Here is a 12,453-nt window from a genome sequence, read left to right on the forward strand (position 1 = left end):
GCGAAGTTTTAGTATGCAATTCTCTTAAGTTCGTCGTGAACTCACCTCAGGTACGGTCATCGACTTGCCCGTGATTGACCCTTGCACTACCAGTTCAAGCACGGACCATGCCTAAAATGCTTACGTAACGAAGATTTTTCTGCGAGAGCGAGCTCCTGGCAAGATCAACCTCGAGGTCAGGGACGAAGCTCACCACTTTCAACAGACATTGATCGCGAAGCCCGACACAATTCGCGCCTCCCCCGAAAATGCATCAATCGGCGCTGCGATCGGCGAGCAGCCGCATAAAACCTGACGTGGTCGCAATCAAGACCTGCATCCGGACCTTTTCTACGACGCAATTGCGCCTGGCGGACGAATCTTCTTCATCGAACTCGAACAGGAACGACAATGGCGACAAATCTTCCTCCTCGCGAGCCTACAACAGGCCTCAACTTACCGGACGAGAGCGCTCCCGCGCCGCGGCTAGCGAGATTGGACAGCTTCTGCGTGGCGGGCCGGTGAATAATGCTGCTGCTTCTTCCGGCGGTGCTGCTCAGCCTCGGGGCCTTGATGAGAAGCCTAGGCTTGGTGGTCTCGATGGACCTTCTGGAGCTGGCGGTGCGGTCAAATTCGTCAAGGCGCCTGTCGGATTCGGACGTGGTCGTGGTGGTCCCGGCGCGGGCTTCGGCGCTCGTGGAGGACGTGGAGATTTCGCTGGCCGTGGAGGGTTCGCCGGCCGTGGAGGAGGCGAGGGAGGCGGTGGTTTCAGAGGACGCGGAGGCGGCGGCTTCAGGGGTCGTGGTGCCGGTCGAGGTGGTACCGGCCGCGGTGGTCGCGGAGGCCGTGGAGGTCGCGGCGGAGGCCGGGGCGGACGCAAGGGCGAAGAAGACGGCGAGAACCGCCCCAAGCCTACTGGGCAGGGCCCCGAGGGTTGGAAGTCCCAAATCGAGATGTTCTGGCGTCCCGAGACGGCCGAGGAGCGCGCGTACATTTCGAAACGCAACGGTGCGCCCGAGCAGTTTACGCCTAGTCTCAGCGTCGGCGACCTGCTGGGCTTCAGGCCCGCCATGCCCCTCTCTTCGGCGGCGCAGCCCGTCGTGCAGGCGGCGACGGTGCTGAGCTCGCTGCGGGAGGTTGCCGGCGCGGCGGATTACACGCCCGAGCGGTGGGGCGACGTGCGGCACACGGCCGAGACGCTGGCTAATACCCGGGACCGAGGCGTGTACTTCTTCGTCGACGGTGCGGAGAAGAAGGCGTTTGTCGAGGCGCGCGAGGAGAGGACGGGCGAGAAGGCGGCGGCGGAGGAGAAGCCTGACGCTATTGCGGGTGTCGTCGACGACGATGTCCACGTCCACGCCGTGCGGGATCTGAAGCTCGAGGAGGGCGCGAGCAAGGCCGTGAGGGAGTATATCCTTCAGCGGGCCGTCAAGGGCCAGCACGTCGGTCCCAAGTTCGTGCCGGGCGGCAGCCGGGATCCGGTCAACATGGCTAAAGAGTCGCACCTGCACAACGAGACGTACGTGGCGGGGGATATGAAGAAGTTTGACGACAAGATTGCGGCTCTTGTTGCTAAGAAGGGTGCTGCTGGTGCCGCCAAGGGGGGCAAGGCTGCGAGGGCTTGATTTGGAAGGCCTGGGTCTTTCAAGAGAATGTAATATCAACAAGGATGGTAACAAGTACGGGAAGAAGAGTGAAGACGAAAATGCAGATGGGCGATTCGTTGTATGATTATAGAGATGGGGAGGTTTGGTACAGCCAAAAAAAAAAAAATACATATTGTACAACTAGATCCGAAAGTCTCTTCTACTGTACACTACGGATTGAACCTTTTCTCCCGAGACTTTTCATGGTTGCAACTACCTCGTTATACATGGGGAAAGCAATATCTTCTATTGTAATGTGACCCGTCGAAGACTTTTGAGTTCAATAACTTGGAAAAGTGTTCCATCTGTTCCCAGAACTTAAGCTTGCAACTTCCTGACAGCCTGCTGCTCAGCAGCATCGACAACCTTCATCTCCTTATCCTGCACCTTTTGCAGCTCCTTGTCCGCCCGCCTCTTGAGATCCGGCACGATGCTCTTCTCCTTCTCCCACTTTGCGTGCAGCTTCTTCCTCTTCTCCGTCGCGACGCGCATCTTGTCCCGCCACGCCTGGGCGGCGTCCTTTGCCCGCCGCACAACGACCTCCTTGTTTGTCGCCTCGACCTTGAGCACGAGCTCGAGCTCGTTGTCCGGGTCGCGCTGCGGCTGCTGGTTGAAGTCGGGCGAGGCCTGGACGGCGGCCATGACGGGCTTGACGTAGTCCTTGTCGTGCAGCAGGAGGCTGACGGTGCGCCCCCCGGGGCGGGGCACGATCTCGGCGAGCTCGCGGAGGGGGTAGGTCGTCGGGTCCTTGCGGTCGGGCTGGATGGCGAGGGCGCCGATGGCGTCGGGCGAGAAGCGGTCGCCGGATTGGAGTTTTTTGAGGATCTCGGTGTGGTGGGAGGAGAGGGAGGCGAAGCGGGAGGCGACGTCGGCGAAGTTGAGGGGGTCGGTTGGGTCTGGTTTCGGGTGCTTTGAGCCCGGGAGGTCGTCTGTGTCGGCTTCGTCTGCGGTGTGGGAGGTGCGGGAGACGACGGCGGGGGAGTCGGCTGTTGGGTATTTGGGCTCGCTCTTCTTCTTCTTTTGGAGGGTTGTTGAGTGGGAGAAGGGACGAATCGTCGCGGCGGTGGTGTTGTTTTGCGGGCGGAGAGTTGAGGATACCATCAGGCGAGCTGCGAGCGGTGCCTGGATTGCGCTGCTGTTTCGGGTCAATTGAAGTCGCCTGGTCGAGCTGGTAAGGGAGATCACCTTTGAGAAGCTGGTAGAATGCCATTGGCGCCTCTGAGGAGCGCATTGGGAGCTCTGAGTCCTCGCATGGTGTCTTTGTGGGTTGATGAGTGTGATGTGTTACTGACTGGCAGTTGGAAGCTCTGGCAATTTTGGAGCGCTGGATGTGACGTACAGAGCTCGCATGGAGGCCTCAGCTCCACTACCTAGACAACTTCAGTACACAATTGGGACGAAACTTCAACAAGAAGCATCCGGTCGATTGGCCCAGTGGTTAAGGCATCTGCTTTACACGCAGAGGATCGCAGGTTCGATCCCTGCATCGATCAACAGCTTCAACTTTTGCATTTCGAGATTCCTGGGAATGATTCTAAGGCGCAGAAACATGTTTCGTTGTCACTTTTACTCTTGTAGGCCAAAAGCAAGACATGGACGAGGATGCAGTGAGGTGTACTTGAAGCTCAACCATTTTTTGCATTAACTTTGCATGTACTGCCGGTAACTTTGGAGCTTGGAGCGGGAAGCTGCCAACCCGTTTAGACGCATTGTACCTACGAATACACCTACCCCAAGACCCCCCAAAGTTCTCTGAGGTAGGTAGCCAGAGTCGCGCTTTTTCACAAGCAGGCGACGTCAGTGGGAGGCTCAACCTTTCAACCACCACTTACTTCATCCAAACACCCCATACCCGCCAAAATGGAGATCGAGGTCGACGAAGATCTCTTGCGGACGGTTGCGACAGGCGGCGAAATGGACTAGTAAGTGAACTTGTTGTCTTCTCTATCCATCTCCTGTTTAGCTGCTAATTGCATGGCGCATCAGCGGTCTATGGCCCGCCCTGTCGCAAGGAATCATCTCGAGGCTAGATAAGGTACGTCCGCCCCCAAGTCTGGCTTCGACCGGAAAATCCCACCATCGTATATCTATGAAAGACGAAATCTCCTCGATAGGGCGCGCTCACCAGTTCGCAACGCGAATGTCTAGATCGCCCACAATGCATTCCCTATTCCGAACCTACCCACCCCTCCTCAACCCATTAACGCGTCAGGCCAACAACCACGACTACTCTCGCCGCTCCCCTCATCCTCCATCGATCCCGCCAGCAGCCAGCCGTCATCACAGGATGCCGACAAAGAGAACAGCCAGCCTAAAGATGCCTCGCCGTCCAAGGCCATGATCGAAAGCGCTACTGATGCCGACGCAGCTGTCGCCGACACACCCCCGTCCACCGCCTCGAGATCGCTCCCTGCACAGATTGAGGCCATGCTGAACGAGATCAACACTGTCTTGGCCAGCTTCCCGAAATACCCGCCGCACACGATCCAGCGCCTTGCCGAGCTCGTCCTCGAGCCGCGCCGCCATTACCGCCACCTGGCATCGTACCTCCATGCCGTCGACCGCGTCGTTCATGTAACTAGTGGCGCAAACACCTACCCTCTTCCGCCCGCCATACCCGACATGTCTACCATGACACTGCTTTCCAATGGCAGCGCGAACGGCCAGGAGGTTAACAACCCAGCGGCTTCGGTCGCCTGGAGCAACTCGACCAACTCAGTCGCCTCAACCGTCGGCACAGACGAAGCCCTTGGCGGCGCTCTACTAACCCCGATCCCGTGGCTCACACGCCGACCAAGCCCCGGCTCATCCTCGCCAGCCTCTTCAAATGGCGGTGGACCGGCCGAGATTCGTACCGAGTCAACGGAGACCATTGATGGCCCTAATGGCGTCGGAAGTATCGAGACTGTCAGTGTCAGTGTCAACGGCATACCGTCTATGGGCGCCAGCAGCAGCCGCGCGATAACACAAGGTGAGTTACTGCGACAAGAGCAGGAGCAGGGCGTCGTTCCAGTCAACCAACTCGTGCGACAAGCAGAAGAAGCACAACACGCCGCCGCCCTGCGAAGCGGGGACGGCGGCAGAGCCAGTAGCCCCGAGAAGCAGCAGCAGGATGATGAGCAGCAGGACGCTGCCGGTGCTGCTGCCGCTGCTGAAGACGAGAACGAGGCGCCGCACGCTCGCGGCCCCGAGGAGATTGGTGTTGGCGACCTCGGCCCGCAGAGCGAGACGACGAGCTTTGTGGGCGGTGGGCCCGGTCTTGATATGCAGGGCATTGATGTTGAGGCTGCGGTGGGCAGGAAAGCCGCCACGCCTCCTCCCGAGGACGTCAAGGAGGGTGATGCCGCAGCGGAGGATGGGATGAGGGCGGATGCGGTTGTCGATGACGCGGCATCCGACACGAGTATCACGTCGCATCCTAAACGTGACGCTGACGAGGAGCTCGATGGTCTTGCGAGCAAGAAGGTCAAGGAGCACGAGGGAGACATTGCGGGCGAATCAACGGATGCTACAACCCCTACCTCGCCCAAGGAAGACGACACCAAGGAGGAGGATGCGAAGGAGGCCGAGCCTGGTGAGGCCAAGGCCGAAGAAGGCAAAGATGAGGAGACTGAGGCCAAGAAGGATGATGCGACGGACGAGGCTACTGCTGCAGAGGCGGCGGCGGCAGCGGCAGCGGCAGCGAAAGCGAAAGACGCCGAGATGGCTGCCAAAGCAGGAGGCGCTTAGGAGGGAACGTACAGGGTCCTTCGCTCAATGAGTGAGTTGTGTTGCGGATGATTATATGATACCAAGAAACCGTCTTCACCAAAAATCTACATCGTCGTTTGTCATCCTTGTGATTTGAGGTTTGAAGCATTGCCGTGAGTTTGGGTCGACCTGGCGCGTTAATATCGATTGATATCAAAGTCAGGCATAAAATTTTGACGAGACATACGCGAGGTAACATTACAAAACTCATGAGGGGTTTATAATAGTCTCAACCATATCATTGCCAACTCAAGTGGCAAGGTAGTATTCGTGTAGCTCTTTGACTACATGGGCGAAGAAAACAAAGTAGTAGACAACCGTAAACCTCCCAAACGCCATGCGCTATTCCATGGTCCATGATGAAGCAGCCCCGAAATCCCATGCCTTTCCCACATAAACGCCTTATGAACAGACAAATCTCATCACAAGACCCTGGTAATACTCTCCTTCGTAATGACACTGTTCTGCTTGTCGTCCCGCCGAACCCGGAAGAAGCTGTCGCAGAAGTCGCTGCAGCGCATGTGTCGCAAAAACTCCTCGTCGTGCGTGATGACGATGAGCTGGAAGTTGCTCTGCGCCTGGCGCGCCTTGATGATGGCGTGCAGGCTCTCGGCGAGGCTCTTGATGTTGTCCTTGTCGAGATTGGTCGTCGGCTCGTCGAGGGCGATGAGGCCGCAGTTGACGCCGAAGCTCTCGGCGAGGGCGAGGCGGATGATGATGCTGGCGAGGACCTTTTGACCCGCTGAACAGCGGCCACGCATGTCCATCTCGGTGTCCTGCTTGACCATGCAGACGCGATAGTTGTACGAGCGGCGGCCCGTCGTCGCATTCTCGTTGTCGGAACGGATGAGGATGGTGTCAATATCGGTACCCTGGTACGTGCTCTGCCACAACTCGCCGGCGATGCGGTTGATCTCCTCCATCTTGAGGCTGTGGTACCGCATGATAGCCGTGTCCAGCGCCGAAATGTAACGGCCCAAGTCCTCAATGGCAGCTTTGGTTGTCTCAACCTTGATGTGCGACTCACGATACTTTCTGGAAGAGTTCTTGTACTCTTGTTGCCACTCTTCCAGGAGTCGCTCAAGTTCCTCGTCTTTTGTCTTCATCTGCCCCATGATAGAGCCACGGTCGGCGACCAGTCGGTTGTGGCGGTTCTCCAGGTGCTTTGCTTCGGAAATCAGCGACTTGTAATCTTCGTCAGCGTCACGAGACTCCAGTTCTGCAATGTCTCGGCGGAGGATGTCGAGCTGCTGCAGGTTCTGGCGGTACTTCAGGTTATTGCTGATATTTTGCTTCTTGCGATCACCGTTATCAATGTCCTGCTTCAACTTGTTCGTCCGCACGGTCAAGTCTGAAATTTCCTTCTCCAGGCCAGCAATCGACTTCTCGAGGCTAGCGATAGCGCGCTGGTTTGCTGCCAGGTTGGAAGGGCCGCCCCGGTCAATGTACTCCTGAATATCACTCTCAACCATCTTGAACTCAGTGACGGAGTCGGCAACCTTGTCGCGCTCCTCGGCAACAGACTGTTCCTTGCCACGGCCGCGTTGCAAGGTTTCGTCCCGGACTAATCTGGCCTCGGCGATCTCCGGCTCGATAGATTCTAGCTCCTGGTCGGCGGTGTTGATCAAGTCTCGTTGGTGGGCCTGATCCTCCTTTAAAGTCTGGATCTGGTTCAGGAAGTCCTTTTTACGTTCAAGCTGGTTCAAGGCCTTGCTTAACTTATTCCGGAGCTCGCTCTTCTCCAGCTCGAGAGAGTTCACCTGGTCCCTCATCCGCTGCCAATCCGTCGTCGTCTTCGAGATCTTACCCTTTATCGTTCGAATCTGTTCGTTGCATGAAGCCTGAAGGTCATGTATTTCATCAGCGCTCCTGCTGACGTTGCCAGATGATTGCTGAGACATGATTCTGTCAACCTGCGCTTCGGAGTCTTTAATGTCCTTCAAAACTTGTGTGATGTTGATGACAGTCTTGTTGAGAGACTCTATGTCGTTCAGTTTACCTTCCTCGGTGCTGACAGCGGCGTCATGCTCCTCGAGCTGCCGGCCCAAAGTTTCACACTCCGCTTCGAAAGAAGCAACCTCTTCCTTGAGAGGAGGCAGCTCCGACATCAGCCTCTGGTACGTTTCGTACTGCGTCTTCACCGTCCGCAGTGAGCCGAGTAGGGCGTTAGAGTTGGCGAGATCTTCCTCTGCCTTTTCCTTCTTGTTGGGATCAAGAAACTTGATCAACTTGTCTGAGAAGCGAGACTTGGAAACGTTGGACTTGTCATCAAAGTTGCGGTCGCACAGCCGGCATTTGTTCTTGTCTTGCAGGGTCTTTTGACAACCGCGGTAGTAATCCGCCAAAGCATCAAGAAGGCTGATATCAGTGGTGTACGTCTCCACGTCTTCCTCATGCATCTTGACTTCTTCTTCGTAATCCTCAATTGCTGCACCGTCTCGAACCGCCTGCAAAGCACCAACGACCGCAGTCCGACAACGTTGTGCTTCATCGGTTTTTTTGGAACCAATGTCTTTGGCGCTCTTGAGTCTGAAGTCGACCTTCTGTTGCTTGTCCCGCGCAGTATCCCGTTTCTGGCGAGCTTCAGAAACAACCTTGTTCTGGCGCTTCACGGCATCGTGAAACTGGGCCTCGAGAGTGTCGGTCTGCCAAGTGGTGCCAATATGCGTGTCTAACTTGGGCTTCCATGTGGTGGCTAGGGTCTCCAGTTTCCGCTTGCGATCTGCCAGCTCTTTCTTTCTCAAATCCAGCTGTGCCCGCTCCGAGGCAAGTCTGGTGCACTCAATTAATTCGCGTCCAAGTTTTTCCGTCTCGCTCTCGAGTTGCCACAGCTTCTCGTTTTCCGACTTGAGCTGAGTATCGTAGTCGGCACTACTCAAGGACTCCTGAGCTTTCTTCAACCTGCCTTCGACATCCTCGAATTGGCTGTCTAAAACGGCCTTGGCGCCCTCGTCAATGTCCAGACGATTAATGTCCATTTGCAAGACATTGGTCCGCTTCTCAATGGCACCCATTCGTTGCTTGGCGAACACACGGTTTTGCGTCGTGGTTGCCTTCCGACCCTCCAGCTCCGTAATGACCTTAGTCGCCTCGTCTAGCTCACGCGCGTTCTCCTTTTGTAGACGTTCGAGATCACGCTTCTTCTCAGCTAGTAGCTTCTGGATGCGCTCGTTGAACGCCTTGATCTGACTGTCCTTCAAATCACCATCGTAGCCGCGGAAGCCGTGAAGTTCTGCTGCATCTCGGACCAAGTGGATACGGGACTGAAGTTGCCGTTCATACTTGTCCTTGTCAGATTGGTGTTTTCCCTGCTCGGCGAGCTTCGCTGAATGTTCTCGACGAGACTGTGTAAGATCCATCTGCAGCTCCGAATACTGGGCCTTGTTCTGCTCTGATTCTTCTTGGTACCGAGACATGCGCTCTTCGTACTGCGCAAGTGCATTCTCCAGGTATTCGTCGGTCTCGGGAAGCTCTTCAAGGGTCATCTTGATATCCGCGATGGATCCTTCGCGGTAGCTGAGCTGATCTCTCTTGAACTTGAGGTCATTGACGATGCTCAAGTAGCTGTTGGCCTGCTCGTGCTTCTCGCGGATCTGCTCCTGAAGCTCCTCCATCTCCTCCGTGAGGGCATTGCACTTATCCCTGGAGCTCTCGATATCGTTCTGCAATGCCATAGATCGCTTCTCGGCACGGTCGCCCTTCTCCTTATTGATTCGGTCTTGTTCCTCAAAGATCTTGAGCTTGGCAAGTTCTTCGCCCTGCTTCTTTCTGAGAACCTTGAGGTTGTCAATGGCTTTGGTGTATCGCATCGCTTCGAAGATCTGGTCGAACTGCTTCTTCAGGGCCGAAGGCTCACTCATGGGCCAGAGAGATTCGTCCTGATGGCAGAAGATGACGTAGTCGAGGATTGCTCTGGAAACGCCCAATTCTCTCGGGATGAATTCATCCATCTGGGCGACCCGGGATGAAATGACGGTACGTTCGCCATGGTTGTTGTACACTAGTGATCCCTCGAGAGTCTTGAGCGATCGAGTGGTTTTCTTGACGGTTAACTGAAGGCTTCGTGTCGCAACGCATTTGTGGCTGCTAGTTGATGTGAACGCAAGCTTGACTTGGGCCAAGACTTCCTTCTCTCCGCAGAGCTACAAAATGTTAGCCTCAGTAGGTGAATTGGACGGAAGAATGAGGCACAAACCTTGGGGTCATGGACGAAAGCACCGCCTTTGCTGTTCGGAGGTTGCTCGCCGGTGGTCGCATACTTGAGACACTCGATAATGGTCGTCTTACCCGAGCCGTTGTAACCGACGATGAGTGTCAAGGGAGTGTAGAAGGAAATTGTCTCCCTGCTGCCACCAAAAGAGCGAATGCCCTGGATGGATAGCTTGTCAATTTTAGACATGGTGACTTGGGGCCAATGCCATGCGATGAGGTGGGATTGGGCTGATCAATGAGGCGCGGCTCAAGAAGACGTTGACACGAAAAGTTGGGCCCAATAGGAAAATCTCGCAAGAAAGGCAGGAGAGTCTTTTTGTCTTCTCGTTTGGAAAGTTGCTCCTGGGGTGGCTCGTCGTCGCCGTCCAGGCTCCAATGAGGTCGACACAGAGGCGGATAGGTGCCTTGAGTGGGATGCAGGATGTAGGGGACGTGCACCAAGGAGGACGCGCCTTCCCGGCGGCCAGGCACGCGTTGATGGAGGTGCGAAAAAGCGTGACTTCGCATACATGTTTATGTAAGCCGCTGGTGACTTGAGGTAAGGTAGCCAAGCAACAAACGCTACAGAATGCTCTATCCGACGGCAGTATCGTTGCTGACTGATCCTCAGCACCGTCGCTCTCCCCAGATAACGGACCCTGTTAGGTAATATGCGAGGTTCGATATAGATACAGTGATTTGGGTACCTGGAAACGCCCCGAGTATTACGAGAACACTAGATACAGCAAGTTCAGAGTTGAGATGAAACCCATCTTTTGAATATTTCCATCTCTTGTGTGTGCGCGCCCTGGTAAGATAGGGAGAGCAATTCGAAGTGGGGTGGATTTCTGAGAGCCTTAAGACAGCTCGAACTAGGTACTTCCTCGGCTGGGGCGCTATTTAATAAGATCGGACTACTTTGGGAGAGCTCCTATTAACTTAGGTGCCAGGTAGAGACGGTGCATGCACAACGTCATCGAGACAACTTGGACTTATTCCTTTGTCAGAAGATGTTCGCACTAGCCTTCCTTGAATGCCCGCATTATCCATATGGCGACACATGTTTGGTAGGCATATTGGAAGAGTTTCTCTTTCCACTGCTTGTGAAACGGCATGTTTCCGAGGCATTTTGCTCCATTACATCACTGGATACCCTGCATCAAAAGGACAGGTACTATCAAGCAGGGTTCAGTTCTAAGGTAGTTTAGCAGATTCCGTCGAATATCTGATGGAGTTTTGTAATGTTACAATGCGAATACGCCATATCCATAGTCCTTTCTGGTGGGTTGCAGGGAACATTACTCGAGTCAAGGCCTAGAGCGATCGAACAAGCAGCAAGTTGGAGTAAGCGCAGCATGCCCGCTCAACAAGAAGTCTTCAGAAGAAGAGTTTAGAAGAAGTTTGTGCGTATTGGGCAAGCATTCCGGACGTGACGCTCTGACTTTGGTCCTCAGCAGTCCTGATTTTCGTCTGGTTAACGGGACGGAGGGTGGATGACGACGAGGTACTGACATGCTGGAGTTTACAGGTTCTCTACGGATAGTGTTTCCGGTACCATTTGACTTGGGCTGATGCTTTACTCAAGAGACAACCGCCAAGTGCCAGCCACAGTTCACTCGCGAGGCGTGAGGCGCAAGACGTGACAGATAGCGGATACTTCATGGTTCGATACCAAACAAGCCACGAGCCCACGACGTCCAGTCCTAGTTAGGTACTGTCCAACTCCAAGTCAGCCCCACTGAGTGGTCGGGACAAGTCTTTGACCGCTCAAATTGCAGTGCAAGATGGGGTCACAAATGCCTCTAGGTCGGGGCATATGCTCCGGACAGCGCTATCCCAGTTGACAAGCTGGTCGACCCATCGGGATGGGCTAGGAGCAGTGAGGGGATTATCGCTGTGCTGAGTTCTCAGGGCATCAGCCTTGGAATAACTTTTGATGGAGCTGGCTACCGGGCATGGGCCGTGCATGCAGGGCGCATGACCTACGGTGCCCAAGGCATACAGTAAGGCAAGGCGAGGAAAAGTCAGGTAGGAATGGTATCCAAGGTGAGCCAAGGTAAGGTAGATGATGCCATTCTTTTCATGCCCGCCATGTGCTGCTTCATACTAAGGTCTGGCTAGCGAGCAAGGTGAGGTGCGGCTTTCCATGAGATACTCCCGTACATACCTACATAGTACTTAAGTAGGTAGGTAGGTAGGTATCGGATGGGACATGGGAGAGTTTTCGGCGGGGTTCAAAGGATAGAGGTCTGGAATTGGGAGGGGGAGTCTATGGTAGTGTACACTCAGTAGGTAGGTACGGAGTACGGCTATGGAGTGAGGTAATGTGCCAGAGGGGAGGGGAAGAGGGGGAAGTTGGAGGCAACTCATTGGGCGGAGAGAAACTGGGAAGTACCTCAGTCTCAGTGAACAGAGGCCCGGCGCCCAATGTGAATGGCCAAGTGACCCAACCCAATGCAAGGAAGGCAGGGTCGGGTGCGATGACGAAGTACCTGCCTTCATTGAGGTAGGTACGGAGTACTTGCCTGCGCTGTGCCGGCGACGGTGGAGGGGTGCAGCGGACCATCAGCGGTGCAGTTAAGGACGGGATGCTTGAGGTGAAGGGGGGGAAAAGTCCATAGCCAGAATTGCCATGTGCTCCGTTTCCATTTTGCAGTTTCCCATCCTTTTTTTCCCACCTCATCTCAGGTCCCTGCTTCTTCCATTGCTTCTTGCACCTGCTGCTTCCGCTACCTTACCTACCGCTGCCGCTTCCGCTTCCCTTTTTTTTTTTTTTTTTCCATCCGTATCCGTACCTTACCTTACCTTACTTTACGGAGCTCAATATCTTACGTGCGGGCTCGCAGCTCTGCACCTTCTGCATCCCAGCTCAAGGTAGCCATTCTGT

At 55.1% G+C, this 12,453-nt stretch overlaps 5 protein-coding genes across 5 annotated transcripts; 2 read left to right on the forward strand and 3 right to left on the reverse strand.

The window, feature by feature from the left end:
- Nucleotides 1–248: 248 nt before the first annotated feature.
- On the forward strand, nt 249–1,604 carry CPAR01_01434 (uncharacterized protein; the record flags this gene model as incomplete). The annotated part of the gene is made up of 1 exon (XM_060485723.1): nt 249–1,604. One exon carries the CDS (start codon nt 249–251, stop codon nt 1,602–1,604), a length of 1,356 nt encoding a protein of 451 aa, XP_060356580.1.
- Nucleotides 1,605–1,943: 339 nt separating this feature from the next.
- Nucleotides 1,944–2,878, reverse strand: CPAR01_01435 (ribosomal recycling factor; the record flags this gene model as incomplete). Its single annotated transcript, XM_060485724.1, has 2 exons — nt 1,944–2,760; nt 2,811–2,878. The coding sequence occupies 2 exons, from the start codon at nt 2,876–2,878 to the stop codon at nt 1,944–1,946; spliced, it is 885 nt and encodes a 294-aa protein (XP_060356581.1).
- A 607-nt stretch (nt 2,879–3,485) lies between these two features.
- On the forward strand, nt 3,486–5,354 carry CPAR01_01436 (uncharacterized protein; the record flags this gene model as incomplete). The annotated part of the gene is made up of 2 exons (XM_060485725.1): nt 3,486–3,521; nt 3,774–5,354. The coding sequence occupies 2 exons, from the start codon at nt 3,486–3,488 to the stop codon at nt 5,352–5,354; spliced, it is 1,617 nt and encodes a 538-aa protein (XP_060356582.1).
- A 443-nt stretch (nt 5,355–5,797) lies between these two features.
- Nucleotides 5,798–9,774, reverse strand: CPAR01_01437 (uncharacterized protein; the record flags this gene model as incomplete). Its single annotated transcript, XM_060485726.1, has 2 exons — nt 5,798–9,517; nt 9,571–9,774. 2 exons carry the CDS (start codon nt 9,772–9,774, stop codon nt 5,798–5,800), a joined length of 3,924 nt encoding a protein of 1,307 aa, XP_060356583.1.
- A 1,559-nt stretch (nt 9,775–11,333) lies between these two features.
- Nucleotides 11,334–12,448, reverse strand: CPAR01_01438 (uncharacterized protein; the record flags this gene model as incomplete). Its single annotated transcript, XM_060485727.1, has 3 exons — nt 11,334–11,672; nt 11,962–12,283; nt 12,399–12,448. 3 exons carry the CDS (start codon nt 12,446–12,448, stop codon nt 11,334–11,336), a joined length of 711 nt encoding a protein of 236 aa, XP_060356584.1.
- Nucleotides 12,449–12,453: the final 5 nt, after the last annotated feature.

This window comes from Colletotrichum paranaense (genome assembly GCF_030867605.1).
Source record: "Colletotrichum paranaense strain IMI 384185 chromosome Unknown Scaffold_1.1, whole genome shotgun sequence".
Classification (NCBI taxonomy): Eukaryota; Fungi; Ascomycota; class Sordariomycetes; order Glomerellales; family Glomerellaceae; genus Colletotrichum; species Colletotrichum paranaense.